Here is a 15,628-nt window from a genome sequence, read left to right as displayed (position 1 = left end):
AGAATTAAAACTGAAATAGAAAAAAAATTCATACATGCTCAGAAAAAATACTAATTGCTCAGGCATAAAACTGAACGCTCAGATTAAAAAATGAATCGCTCAGAAAATGAAACGCTCATGAACTAGCTACTTAATTACTAGAGATATTTTTTCTTGGTACTATTGATTATATGAATTTGTATACGATTATAAAGTTTTTAAAAAATATTGGCCTCTTCCGTTTCCATGGACATCTCCACCTTCTAATTTCAATGACGATATTACGCCAACCCCCCTCTCCACCGTCATAGTCCTTACCGGTTCCTCTAAATAAAAATGACTGGTTACGAGGGTTTATTTTAAAATTTATTTTTGATTTGTAAATATGGTTTTGTTTAAATAAAAATTTAGTAAATTAAACATTCAGGAATATTTATATTAATGTTTGAAATGTTAGAAAGTCAAAATGCTCCTAAAGACATAGTGATGAGTAAAAATTACAATATTATCGTGGCCATTGGTTTTTTTTTCTAACTTGATTTAAAAAATATAAAAATTAAAATCATTTAGATTTAGGTTGATGTGACACCACACAAAAGGAAAAACCTTTATTTAATCGAACAGAATTAAAACTGAAATAGAAAAAAAATTCATACATGCTCAGAAAAAATACTAATTGCTCAGGCATAAAACTGAACGCTCAGATTAAAAAATGAATCGCTCAGAAAATGAAACGCTCATGAACTAGCTACTTAATTACTAGAGATATTTTTTCTTGGTACTATTGATTATATGAATTTGTATACGATTATAAAGTTTTTAAAAAATATTGGCCTCTTCCGTTTCCATGGACATCTCCACCTTCTAATTTCAATGACGATATTACGCCAACCCCCCTCTCCACCGTCATAGTCCTTACCGGTTCCTCTAAATAAAAATGACTGGTTACGAGGGTTTATTTTAAAATTTATTTTTGATTTGTAAATATGGTTTTGTTTAAATAAAAATTTAGTAAATTAAACATTCAGGAATATTTATATTAATGTTTGAAATGTTAGAAAGTCAAAATGCTCCTAAAGACATAGTGATGAGTAAAAATTACAATATTATCAGTAGATCTTTATATTAGCTTTTATAAGATAACAATTTTGAAATATTGATAAATTTTTTGGATTTTCCACTCCATTCCACCCTATAATAGTTATAATTATCCATATAACAAATTGTTCTTTTTCGAAATTTATGTTAGAAACTTTTTAATCCCACCACGTCGTCTAACTCTTTACCCCCCCCCCCCCTCCATTTTCCCCGATGATAGTGTTGAGTATCAATGTATTCAATTTATCGTTTTATTAGCTTTCATTTGATACCCATGATAAAATAATATTAATGTATATGATAGGACAAATTTTTTTTTTGAAATCCGGGCCGTCCGCTCTGTTCCTGTTTAGAAAATTTAGAGAGTTTATTTGGGTTTGAATTTTTTTAAAACTGATAATTTGAAAGCATAGAGGTAAAGCCTCGATTTGCGTCGATTTTTAAAAACGACCCGATTAAGATAGCCAAAATAATATTATGTAAGCTTCGAGATTTGGCAAATAATCCAAACCTTTCTGCCCACATAATATTATTTTACTAAAATCGTAATCGGGTCGTTTTTAAAAATTGACCCAAATCCGGCTTTTTAACACCCCCCCCCCTCGCTTCGTTAAATTAATATTGTGATTTGATTTATTTATATAAATAAAAGCAGTTGGCATGATTAAATTAATGATTTTTTTAGAATAAAAATCACGATATAAATCAATTCTCTTTGATTTTTAACCTCATTTTACTATATTTACTTGTTAAGTTCAGAAATTATTATTTTTTGAATAAACTCAAACAAAAAATCCTATTATTTTTGTTTAATAAAAATCTGTTATTATTAGTCGAGGCTTAATAAGTAATTCAATATTTTGTTGAAACTAAGATTAATCCAGATTCTCCTTGTAAATATTAATTATGTTTAGTTTAGAAAAATTACATGATTTTACAATTTTAAGTCCGAAAAAATTATAAAGATTTGGTTCGCTTTTAGAAATTCGGTAATAAGATTCGGGAACTTAAAAATTTGGGTTTCCATCACTCGAGTAGTGATGTTAAAGGGCTCGATTTGAGCCTATTTTTAAAACGATTTCGCTAATAGAGGTCCAACTGTGCCATCTATTAGTAAAATTCTTCAGGCTTTTGTAATATTTTTTTCTGGATAAAATATTTTTAATCGTTTTTAAATATGTGCTGAAATTGAGCCGTTTGACAACACTACACTCGAAGTCTATGTTTTAACTAACAGGCAAGGCCGAGCAATTGGTAAAAATTATTTTGGCTGCCTCACCCCCATTCCACCCTTTCATTTCATTTGTGAGGTAGTGGTTAAATGATAAAGCACATTGATTCTTTTTTTATTAATCTCCCTATTTTTATTTTTAAATTAAAAATTCATTCATTCATTCCTAGGTATATTTTTTTAATATTGTATGATACATTTACATAATATATACACAGTGTATATATGTATATTGGTGTATAAATTGACGATATGCACTAGTTAATTTGAAGCTCCGCAAAAAATCTCTTTTTTTTCTTTTACAATATTTTTATGATATAATATAAAATATATTTTGTTTGTACTATATAAAAAAATTTTAATGTTAGCATTCTTTGCCAGTAATAAATGTTTTTTTTTGATTTAAGGATAAAATAGTTATTATTCCATTTTTTTATACCGAAATCATGATTAATATTTTTATAACTTTATTTATTTTATCTATAATATTGTTCCTCTATAAATACATGAAAGGAGTGGGAGGGAGAAGTGAAACCTTGATAAATTCGTTATTTGTAGTTATTTATGGGGTCGTTGGATTTCTCTCAAAATCTCAAATTGCAGGACAAATTATGTTGCTTTGCTATTGATAAGTTAAAGATAATTTTACAAAATAACTTGATGCGCCAAAAACAGGTGCTCAGGCAATCGAAAAAGAATCGCCTTATATTTAAACCGGTGTCGACTCCAAAAATAAAATATTACCTCGGACATTCTATTTGTCATGTTCATTACGTTTAATTTTTAACAAGGTTACCCCACCCTTTAATTATGTGCCTTGACCTCATTTCACATGCGATTAGGTCAATTATGGAAATGTTATAATGATTACAGTTTCTATAAAATTATCAAAAACGTTTATCTTGAGTAGAATTTTTTTTTTGAAAATAGATTGATTTGATTATCGATTCTTTATATTCGATATAATTTATAATTTTATGAAAAAATATAATTTATATTTATAGTGAAGTATCTGGTCCACTTCTTGACGCGACTCACCATCATGCTGATCAAACTCTCTCGAAAAATCAGTTGAAGATGCGAGAGCAAGCGTTCAGAAAGAGAGTCTGCGCTTTCACCAGTGAGCCCAAATACAACGCTCCCATATTTGGTATACCCGTCAAGGTAATATGTATGACACGTAGTTTTATTAAACGGCTACTCATTATTTTATCCAGAAAAATATTAGGCAAGCCTAACGATTTTTTTCTCATAAAAGGCACAAAGTTTTAGACAATATTTTTCTGGTTAAAATATTGCTCAATTTCTAATCACTTCAAGAAACATATATCATAATTTTTAGCGTAGTGTTAGTATTTTTAATTTTTTTATAGACACGATATTGTATAATGCTTTTGGGTTTAACTTTCCAACGACTAAGGCCCTTAAAAAATTATTTGTATTCATCTTTAAACTCCAAGATTTCGCCCTCGGTGAACGACCACTCTCAAAAATTGATCAAGGAAGCCCTGGGTGATTATGACGAATTTAAACCGGTTCTCGAAAAGATGTTTCAACCTTTCTCCCGCAAATCCTCCTCCGTTAATCGCCCCGTTCCTGTCATCGCAAGTCAGTCTGGTCACGCCATCGTCGATACTAACGATGCTAAAGTTGGTCCGAGTGATATCAAATCTACCAACACCGATGAAAGCATCAAGATTGGCGTTGACGACAAGCTTTCGAATTCTCAAGGTACCCAGGGTGCTCCTAATAATTTGGGCCACAACACCGCTAAATTTAAAAGCGCGCAAAATAATGTTTCGAGATCAAATAATGACCTAGTTGTTAATCAAAATTGTACCCTTAACATTAAAAATCTCGACAACACCTGTAATCTCTCTAACCCAGCTAAACCAACATCTAGTCTAAAGACATCATCCTTTAAATACCAGTTTAGGGTATGTTTTTTTAATTTTAAGCATTTGGGTTCTGTTTTTAAATTAGATAAAATGTTAATTATTATCTAAAAAATTTTTAAAATTATTTATATTTAGGAGGATGTCGATATATCACAAATAATACAAGTAAAATTATTATTCGTTTTAATTTATCATAAAAATCGGTATTTTAAATTAGTGAATTTCTTTAAAAAGGGGTATATTATTTTTATTGAATCGTTATCATGTTACCGTTTTTTAAAAAATTTTTTAACTATTAAATATTATATTTTATAAAGGAATGTTTTTCATTACCTGCACCACTTTCTCCAATCAATTCTCAAGCAAATATATCCTCTTCCAAACATGCATTCAACATTCATGAAGTATTTGTTTAAAAAATTTGGAACTAAACTAGTATAAATGAAGGATATTAATTAGAATTCCAAATATATTAGCTTAAATACAAATATTTTATTAATTTAAACGTTTTATTTAGAAATGGGTCGCTAGAAGTTTTAATTCATTCAATTCTACATTAAAAAAACCATATAGATAACAGTTCATTTAAATAGCTAGACTAAACCCTAATAGATAAAATTTACTCATTTATTTTTTTTTTAAAAAAACGAAGACGGTTAACATCGTATCATCATCATTTTCCAAAATCTCAACGACTCAGAAATTACCCGAAAAACGCGAAGTATTCGTGGCGAAAAATATCGATACAAATAAAAACGACGACACAATTATGCCAAAAAAAAACACATCTGATAGTAACCATGGCTATATCGACAAATACAAAGTTCAGAAGGATTCCGCCGGTCATCAAAATGGCTTTCGTAATGATCGGTCAAATGCCAATTTAATAAAAGGTTTGTATTTCTAAAATAATTTACCCGCTTGCTGCCTAGAATTTATCAGAACGAACTTCTATCTGAGCTTTCAATTTATTTAACAATTATAAAAGATGTATAATAATTATATAATTTTTGGGCAAAGGTTTACTGTTTTATCGCCGCATCGCTTATGAACATTTATCGGATTCTAGTTCCACTTTTATATATTTTTCAAAAGATTCACATATTTAAAATTAATATTTAGGTTTTTTACCCTTCATGCCAGCGTTTTTTTAAAATATGCATTTTCTTCTGCAAAGTGCTAATGTAGACTACTGATACAGCTGTCCTAAGCAGAAGTTGATTTGCAAAGGAGAGTTGCGTAGATTTTCGCGTTTCAAAAGTAGAAGTTTTTAAAAAATAGCTTTAGACAAGATTTCCCTCATGTATAATTTTGACCCAATTTTTTAACGTAAACGTGGAGTTAGAATCTTATAATAATAACGTAATGGATGGTTGCATACACTCATTCTTTGATAAATAATTTACGAAACGAAACTATGCTTTTATATATAGATATTATAGGATTAGAAATAAAATGGGAGGAAAAAGAAGAACATAATTTTTTTCTGAAAAAAAAATTATAATTTTTTTTATATTATTAATGCAAACTAAATTGCGCGCTGTCTCTTCGATATCAAGATATTGACCAAAAGTTTGAAATTTATCATATTATATAATTTTTTATATATTATAACTATACTAATATAATATGTTATATAATACAAACAAGTATAGTATTACCTGTTTATACATACCCCCCCCCCCTCCCCCATCTCAAAATAAGACTATTTCCCAATTTTTAATGTTTTAAATTTATGGTTTCCTTTAGGAATGTTAAACAATTTCTTTCGTTATAATATAATTTTTTTTGAGAAACATGAAATAATAATTTATTTACAATTTTTTCTTTCTTATCTATTTAGTTCCAATAAACCAAACGGTGATATAGCTTTAATCGATTTCGAGACATCCCTCATGAAAGATACTCAAAATGGCATTATAAGGACTCAAAAAGTTAGAAATCATGAGAAAAACAACATTTTTTGCATTATATAATTTATGAAAAATTTTGGTCGCATTATTTGTGTGACTAAGGTTTTTCATAAATTTACACCACGGTTAAGTAATGCGTTACATTTTTGAGTAACGTTTTAAGCTTTTGGAAATTTGGAAATTCTCGGGTTAACGATTGAAACGGTTTAAAAATTCGAAAATTTATAGGCAAAATTCTGAATTGTCGAAACTACAGTTTCAGTTGGAAAGTTAGCCATCGTTATCACACTATCTCGAATGATCAGGTTGAGATCAATGGTGGCTTCGTTTGTGAAAAATTGGTTTAAAAGATAAAATTTTGGTGATTTTGTACTAAAATAATAATAGAACTTATGCGGGAGCCATAAAAACGGGCTTGTGCCTGAAAGGCACGAACAAGTACAAAATGAGGAAAGGTAATTGTGGTGGAGAATATAGGCAAATAATAAATATAGTGTAAATAAATGCGGAATGGAATGATAGATAATTGCACAAAATTCGGGTTGATTGATAACTGAAGTAAAATCATCCGGTGAGATATAAAATCTTGATTTAAAAAAAACGAAAACAACGTCCTATTAGACAACGTTGATATGTTTGTTCCCTTTTACTAGAATGTGTGAGAAAAGGGAACGAAGGGTTCGAAAGGCGACACATTTAACAAATTGATAGTCAGATTGCATATATTAGGATATAGACAACTACGAATTAAGACGCTTAGATACAAGGATATATATGAACAATGACTCAGAGGCGACCAATGGGGAAATGCGATAAACCAATGTCGCAAAGAATGCAAAGATTATATAGAATCTGATTTGGAGATGAATACCTTCGTTTTTTGGTTATAACAAAAGAAAAAATTTTATAGAAAATTTTTTTTTGCTGATTTTGATTGGGATTTTTAAAGCTGAACAATGTCTAGACTTTTGTTCTTTCTGTGAGCAAAATCTTCAGGCTTGCGTAATATTTTTCTGAATGAAATGAGTTAGCCGTTTTTTTAAATAATGGCTCAAAACGATTTGTTTAACAACACTAATCACATTATGTGCTTCTTTAATTAATTTGTATTTTTAATCTCTTTAGTTATGGACTTCTATAATTAGTTTAGTTAAGGAATTTCATTTATCTTTATGCACATATGTTCATTACTTTGGGATTTCAATTTTTACTGTATTAAATAGCACATGAATTCTTTGTTCGTCACCTTCCATTAATTAAAAATAAGACACTCTTTTTACTTGACTAATGACATGGCTATATAATTTTTAGCCCACTTAATTCATAGCATTAGCCTACCTAATTTATAGCAAAACATTTCGGACCCTGATTAGTACCGAGTCAATATAATATACCTATCTGAATCTGATATTATAGTTAAATATTATATCATACAGATAAATAATATGAGATGTCAATAATATTTCTGGACACTGATAATGATATAACTCTGACTTGGCATTTAGTGGCATCAAACATAGACACTCTTGTCATCCTTATCTTATTAAACAATCAATTACTAATACTCATTTGATTCTTTATTATTATTTTTTTATTAATATTGAATTTTATGATGAATTAGTTTAGGTTTTTTTAAAATTCTTTTAAGATATATCAATTTCCTTGATTTGCACGTTTGTTTAATATATTGCAATTGCCACTTGGCCCTTTGCTGCGCCAACACAGGCTTGTGGCATCGCCTAATTTTTTTCACCTCGGCCTGTAAATAATTTTAATTAATATATAATAATATATTAATTATTAATTCTCAAAAGCTGAAAATCGGCACCAATCCAATTCTAATTCCAGGAATCATATATCTCAAATTTATTTAATTATCATTTTTTATTTATAATATATCTGCCTTTTTAATAAATTATAATGGGAAGCAAGATTATATTTTATTTTAAAACTAGCTGATGACTCAATTGCAAGAGGACTCGGCTAAGGACAACGACTGGTCTCTGAGCAGCTTTCTATCTCGAGAATTGGACCGATTGACACCCTTACCTCAAGTCAAAGAAACTTTGGATTTGGAGGCGGAAATCGAGGAACGTCTAGAAGGGCCCGTCGATGCATGTTATTACAACGTGGTGGACTTAGGCTCCACTCTCAAACCAAACCATTTTCACAACAAGGGTACCGACGGAATTTCTCATGCCAAAGGGAACAAAGGTAAGCAACCCGCAGACAATTGTGAGGGTCCACGCGGAGCAACCGCACGCTTGGCTAAGGAGTATCGCCTTTTGGCTCGCAAAAAAACACCGCCGCCTTCATCATCGGTCTCCTCTATCCTGACAGATAATTGTGCCGACACCTTTATCGATAAAGATGCCTCGATAATAAATAATTTTAATGATCGCAATAACACAATTAATCAAGAACCACCCCAAGACACTCCCCAAACGGTACAAGTTAAGACGATCGTATACTCTACTCAAAATATTAAAAAACGTTGCCGTGACACATCCGAAGGCGTTGGCAGCAATAAAAAAATGAAGATCACCTCGATTGAAACCTCATTTCAAAATGCTCGCCTCGAACCTAACGGCCTCCCTGTTAATGTAGATATAATTGTAGTCAAATCTAACCTCGATTGTCCAGCAAATAGAGAAAATGGTAATTGCCCCATTTCTAATAAAACTTCTGTTAACAACTTTAGCGTCCTTTGCGCTCTCCCTAAACAGGGTGTTGTCAAACGAAAAACTCTTTCCGAAATCATTGCGTTAAATAACCCCTTTATTGGTGTCGTCGATCGAAAAAATTTAAAGAACCCTGTGGCCCCCAAGGCCCCCCATCCTCGCAAATTGCCCTCCTCTTTGACCGTTCGCATTGATTTGTCGCTTGTGAAAAAGATTCCTATCTTACCCTACCTCTACAACGGTTGTTCCACTTCCGCTTCTGGCGACGCCGATTGCGATCCGTTAACCTTCCACCTCGCTTCTCAAGCAGATTTATCCGTCTCCTCGGCTAGCACTATTGGGGATTTTTTTCCCCTCAAACCTCGTCGAGAATCAGTAACTGCTAATGAGCCCTCAACGTCTCTTGCGACAGCCCAGAGAACTCATGGCCTCGTCAAATGCGGAGATTCGCATAGCCATTTGAATCTCGATAATTCTAATTATCTCGATGACGTGTAAGTTTTAAGACTATATATTTGGTGATCATTTATATTATTAATGACATTTTTATTCTTATAAATGGTATTTATTTTTTTCAAATAAAAAAAGAAGAAACCAATCGCAACATCCTACCAATGAAATTCGTTTAGCTCATCTAAATACCCAGGTTATATATATTTTTATTGAATTATAAGAACTAACAATAAAACCTCCAACTAGATGAGTTATTTTTAGTTACCTATTATAAGTAGGAACCAAAAAAATCAGGAATTATTAAATATTTTGTCTTGAGCTTGACTATAATTTTTTTGTTTTTTTTATACCAGTAGTTATTAGTTTTTTTTATTTTTTTAATTAAAAAATTTATTGATAGGAAAATGGCATTTATTGTTTAAATATTGATTTGCTTATTTTTGTTTTACTTTTTGGTTTTTTAAAATATCCCTTTGTCTTATTTAGTTTTTTTTTGTTTGCTCCCATCCCTACCTACCATCTATCAAAAATGATTGTTTTTGGTTGAAACTCTACTCGATTTTTATTAAAATCACTATACATGCAAATTAAAACGAACATGTTTATTTAAAAATAGTGTAATAGCCAGGACGACCAAAGAATGGGACAAAACGTTACTCTAAACGATAGATCATTTGCTACAACACCGGCCCTACCTGAAAGCAGGCAAATTCAATCATCGTCATACAACCTGAAATGGAACCACGAGCAAGCCACATTGCCCCCGCCTCTTGACTCGTATAACACCCGATTTTGGTGCAGCATTGGTCTCGATCCCCGCTTATCTCTGGTTTCATCTCATCATCTACTCCGCGTCGCTAAGAATTTAAAGCGTGCTGCCGATAGAGAGGTCGCTCCTTCATTTTTTTAAAATCGGATTATTTTGTTGGATATATGTCTTTTACTGCTTCTATTAGTTACGAACCTAGGAGTAAAAAACTGTTTTATTCGTAAAAAACATTGGTTTTTTTTCTATTTCTATATTTTTTATTACTTGTACAATCCTAATAAAAAATATAATATAGGAATATTTTTAAAATATATATCTCACACTTTTGTTGTTTTTTTGCATCCCCAAATAGATCATATTTTGTTATAGCTCTATTTATATAAACAAGTGTTATCGTTAATATTTTTTATAAATATTTGCAACTTAAGTGTGATAAAGATCGAAAAAAGATGCTATACATTGACGCTGTTATTTATTTCATATTTTATGGTGATTACGTCGAAAATGTCACTGGAGATTGCCTACGAGCCTCTAGCGTTTACAGTGATACTCTCAAATTATGCACGTGCGTCATTAAAATTTTTTGCTTTTATGTCATCCATCTAATTAAAATTAAAATATGATAACAATTTTAATCACTCATTAATAGCTTATTTAAATATATTTATAGTCACATACTGGATAGGATTGAAAAATCTTGTAATGATCGTGCACAGACCAAACTCTACTTGAATAATTTTTGCGCGGCTATCTTAATGTAAGCATATTATAAAATTTATCGGAAATAGTTGTTATACATTAAAAATAATATTTTCTCCCATTTTAAGTTCTTGATTTACTGTAAAAATGACTGGGAACTTTTTTCAAAAAAATGTAATAATTATATTTATATTTTGTTGACGATGAGCCAAACTAAATGATCGATAAATTATTTTATTATAAAAGCTATAAAATCGAATCTTTTCTTTACTACAAATTATACCGGTGCCAAAAACAACGGGGTTCGGCTCATGACATTCCACGCAATCAAAAATTTTTAATGGTAAATATTTTTTTTAACTGTCAATTATCATTTTTCGAATCACATTTTATGAGATTGGCCTATTTAAAATTACCATAAATTTTATTTTAGCTCGCAAGAATTTGATTTATATATATAAAAAAAACATATGATTAAGCCTATTGCCAAAGTCCATTCCCTCTTTTTGTCGAACAAAGACAACTCCAGCAACACCACGAATTCATCATTTAATAAAGATGCTCAAGGAGGGGGCTTTGATGCAAATCTGTCCTCTGACGTATCCGTCCTTCATGAACATCTTACTATTCTTCAGAATTTGTCGGCATGCCATGAGCTTTGGGACATTTCCGAGGACATGATTAAACATTATTCCACCTTATGGCCCAACGATGATAACAGTTTTGATCATTTTTATAATTGAAAATTTGTAAATTATCTTTAAATTTTTTTGATTTTTTAAAAATAAATTAACTCGTCATTTCTTTATTAAAACACGTTTTCCCCTTTATTTTCTTCAGACAATGTGGTTTGTTTTGAACGTGTTGTCCATGTGTGCCGTTTGCACCTCAACCTAAACTGCTCAACGTGGCAGTTGGCGCTCTACGTAAAATTTTGTTTGCACTCATCCGGCTACACTACGCAAAGCGACATATATGATCCTGACTTCCTTCCCATGACCGGAAACGATTCCGGGAATCTTCGTCTAAAATCAAACCCTAAAAACAATCCTCAAACTATTAATAATAATGCCGAACCTGGCAAGGGTAATGGCAACGATCGGTCTCAGGGTAGCACCGGGGGGAACATTCACCACAGGATCAAATCCGTTCGATGATTATATAATGTATTAGAAGGATAGATAAATCACATTTACCGATAATTATTCAATTAATTTTTTTATATTATAAAAATAACAAAATTTACAATTTTTTTGATGTTGCACAATATATTTGTGTAGTATCAAAAAATATAAATAAATTAAAGTATTCATTCTTCCCAATTTCATAAATAACGAGATCCTCACATGTCTCCCCCTACGTATATTATATGTGATAAATCTTTTGAAAAACCATTAGCCTTCTTGTGTTATTATTTGCTCCATATATAATAAACCTTTCCTGAATCCTGTCCCACTAATCCCTCTCAACAGTCAACGTAGCACACGAGAGCTGCTGAATTAACTTTTTAATCCCTCAAAAAAAATATTTCTGGATAACATTAATCAATCCAGCGTATATTTTTTATTGTTAAATTTTTCTTCTTCCTTTTATATAGCATGTGTTTTATTTAACAAACTCTTAATTTGTCATATTATATAATGTATAAGCATATACACTACCTCGTTTATTCTCACAATAACACGAGTAAAAAGTTGTAGATAATATTTGATTTTCTTACTAAAATATTATTTTTAATACATACATTTTATTGAACACACCTTACCGTACATTAATTAAAGGCTCATCGCGATTTAATTATAAAAACAATAACAATACACATAATTTATTTATTCCACATCATAAAGACTGAGTTTTGATATGAAAATTTGACATTTTTATTTTTTCATATTACAAAACCATTATTAAAATAATTGTATTTTTTTAAAATTTACATTCGTTTTTATTTGTTTGGTGGAAATTAAAAAAGTAATAATATAAATATTGGAGTTGTTTTTTCATTATTTTATATGAATGAATGGGTAGATTGGTGATGATGATACGTATGAAATTATAATGTTATTATAAGATTCAACATTTAAGTAAAACTATTGTTTTTTTCGGGACTAAAAGCTTCCAAAATTATTATTTTATCTTTTTAAGGGATCGGTTTCTCATATATTTGTTAAAAAATGCTGCAAAAATAATTGTTAATTGATGTCTATGTATTGAACTTATACTTAATTATTTATCTTATAATATATCAAAATATTATATTTATAACAAAAATCAATAATCGAAAATTTATATACATTATATACTTTTTGATTTCATCTATGATAATCTTTGAAGTATATAATCATCTTCTTTTTTTATCCCTAAAAAATACTATATTGATCGTTAAATTTTGAATGATTTAATTGGTTTCATATTATTATTTATTGAATTAACATGCCATCTATATTTATATATTTTATCAAACTTTAAATTTATTATTATGATATTGGTTATTTATAATGTATTTTTTAAAAATTACACATTGTTGGTATAAATATGACCAACATTTAATTTATTTGTTAAAATACTAGATATTATACATACATATACCATATATATTATTAATTTTACTACATCCATCCTTTATTATTTATTTTTTGAATTTCTGAAATAAATATTAAAAACAAATATACTAAAATATATTAAAATCATTTTGTTTTATGGCCTCTTTCTAGACTACGCCGTTAAGCTGTCTGTTTGAATTTATTGACGGGTCAGCAATAAGTATCTATTAGTGTACCCTCAGGCAATTACTAGGTATTAGCTCCTGACCTAGTTTCACGATTCAAAATTATATTTATTAACCCTGTATGGCACGAAAAATCAAAGGAGTAAAATGACTAAAACTTATGTTTCCTTATTCCTTATTTATTTTTTGATAAATTGCAATTTTTGATTTTTTAATTTTTTTCGCAATGATATTTATTTGTCCTCTATCTTATCCACTTTGAAATATTTTTATAATTAATGTTAATTATCAAATATGTCTTACAGGTCTAATTGATAATAGAGCCCCACATTGGACCTATTTTTTCTAGTCGGACTGGATTCGAGATAAAGTTTAGAAATGTTTGCTAACTGATTGAATCCGATAAAAAAAAATTTAAAGAGCCGACTCCTATCCGAAATTTTTTTTCAAGAAATAGGTCGCGATTAGTGTTCTTAAATGGCTGAGCTAAGCCGGCTCATTGAACCATATGAGTCGGCTGGCCCGAATTGGCTTAAGCCGACTTTTGAGGCTGAATTTATTTATATGTGAATAAGATATTTTAAAATTATAATTATGTAGAAATGGTGTGTCATCGCCATTTTGAGTGAAAAAATTGATTCAGAATCAAACTAGCTCGTTGAGCAACATGAGTGAGCTAGCTAAATTTGTTCCAATGGCGTATCCAGGATTTTCTTATAGGGGGGAAAATTTTTTTGGGGGCTTCGCCCCCAAACCCCTTTTAGCCTCGGCCATCTTTCCCCGGCCTTCGGCCATCTTTCCCCGTTCGGCCTTCGGCCGGGTCTTATTTAGATATAATTATATTTCTATTTTTAACTATTATTTACTAATTCGTGCTTATGGATAGGATATTACAAGCCTCTTTTTTATTATTTCAAGTTAGGTATATTATATTTAATAAAGTTTTTTTAAATGTAAAGGTTTATTTATGTGTAAAGTTGAAATAAAGTGTAATGTCATTTTTTTTTAAAATTTGCTTTAAAAACTTGCCTCAGCTTAAATTCTCATACAATATAAGTAGAATATAATTTTTTTTATTGAAAATATTAATAGTAGTTAAAAATATTGACTAGAAAATAATTAAATTAACAAGTTTTTTTAACTTCTTATCAAATACAAGATTTTTATATATTTCGTTTGTCTTTGGAACCAAATCTCTGTGTATATTTAACAGAGCTAACCCATTTAGCCGAGATTCAGTACTTCGTAAATATGTTTTCAACCTTCTCAAGTTGGAAAAAGTCCTTTCATTCGTATGTTGTAATAGGCAAACATGCAAGAATATAAAACAACTTCGAAATATTAGGAAATTGAGCCAAGGTTTCTTTACACCGATTGAGCGCATCAATATCATGCTCAGGTAAAATAGCTAAACGTATAAATATTTATACCACAATTCGAATTCACTGATTAAATTTATTTCATTATCAATCTCATAGGAATAAAATTTTTCTAAATATTTAATTTTACCATTAGTGGCATTAGAAAATGAAGAAGGATCTTTGGGTAATAAAACTTGAAGATTGCTAAAGACTTGTTTTTTATCTAAAACCCGTACTTTTATTTGCTATAAAAAAGTATCTAAGAATGGGATGAAAATGGATATTTTATAATATTCTTCAGTTGAGCCAATATTTATTTTCATCTCAATAATGGCCTAGGTGCTAGACGAGGTTTAATTAGTATTATATCATAAAATTTAGCCTTCGATTCAACGTCTAGTATCATTTATTCTTATTGTATCTACCTGTTCATGTATATTTTCCAATGTTCCGCCAAATCAATAACTTGAACTAAATCTAAATTTGGTTTTTGTAAATTTCTACAAAGTAGTGAGCTAAAAATAATTTATTGATGCAACTAGCAGCAATGATAAACTCTGATTGATCAATTGAATTCAATAATGATATCGCTGCTAACGACACATTACTTTTTTTCATGCTCAGCCTTATTTATAAATTATCGTTTGATTTAAATCTCTTTGACTAAATATTTTTCCATTTTATTAATATTTTTGAATAATATGTTGGAAAATTGATATTCAAATATTTGTAAAATTTTGATTGGTGGAGGGGGGGGAATCTGGGGGGTGGGGGTAAAATTTTTATTAGCTTAAAATGATATTTATGAAAATAGTCAAATT

The 15,628-nt window shown here is 29.8% G+C and overlaps 1 protein-coding gene across 2 annotated transcripts in view; it reads left to right on the top strand.

Moving 5' to 3' along the window:
- LOC135922852 (AF4/FMR2 family member 4-like) overlaps positions 1-12,916 on the top strand; it is a 36,761-nt gene extending 23,845 nt beyond the window's left edge. The window contains exons 2-16 of one of the 2 annotated variants that reach the window (XM_065457343.1): positions 3,313-3,472; positions 3,769-4,245; positions 4,342-4,371; positions 4,524-4,610; positions 4,859-5,099; positions 5,766-5,778; positions 6,050-6,140; positions 8,075-9,294; positions 9,392-9,446; positions 9,870-10,142; positions 10,451-10,587; positions 10,693-10,779; positions 10,968-11,064; positions 11,201-11,441; positions 11,562-12,916. In XM_065457343.1, coding sequence (XP_065313415.1) covers positions 3,313-3,472; positions 3,769-4,245; positions 4,342-4,371; positions 4,524-4,610; positions 4,859-5,099; positions 5,766-5,778; positions 6,050-6,140; positions 8,075-9,294; positions 9,392-9,446; positions 9,870-10,142; positions 10,451-10,587; positions 10,693-10,779; positions 10,968-11,064; positions 11,201-11,441; positions 11,562-11,878 — 3,526 coding nt within the window. In that variant the 3' untranslated portion in view covers positions 11,879-12,916. Of the gene's footprint in view, positions 1-3,312; positions 3,473-3,768; positions 4,246-4,341; positions 4,372-4,523; positions 4,611-4,858; positions 5,100-5,765; positions 5,779-6,049; positions 6,141-8,074; positions 9,295-9,388; positions 9,447-9,869; positions 10,143-10,450; positions 10,588-10,692; positions 10,780-10,967; positions 11,065-11,200; positions 11,442-11,561 lie in introns of both variants that reach the window. The other variant, XM_065457342.1, reaches the window with a different exon arrangement.
- Positions 12,917-15,628: the final 2,712 nt, after the last annotated feature.

Source organism: Gordionus sp. m RMFG-2023, chromosome 1 (assembly GCF_954871325.1).
Source record: "Gordionus sp. m RMFG-2023 chromosome 1, tfGorSpeb1-WG-v2, whole genome shotgun sequence".
Lineage (NCBI taxonomy): Eukaryota > Metazoa > Nematomorpha > Gordioida > Chordodea > Parachordodidae > Gordionus > Gordionus sp. m RMFG-2023.
The sequence above is the reverse complement of the archived record's forward strand: the minus strand, read 5'-3'. Positions and strand labels throughout refer to the sequence as shown.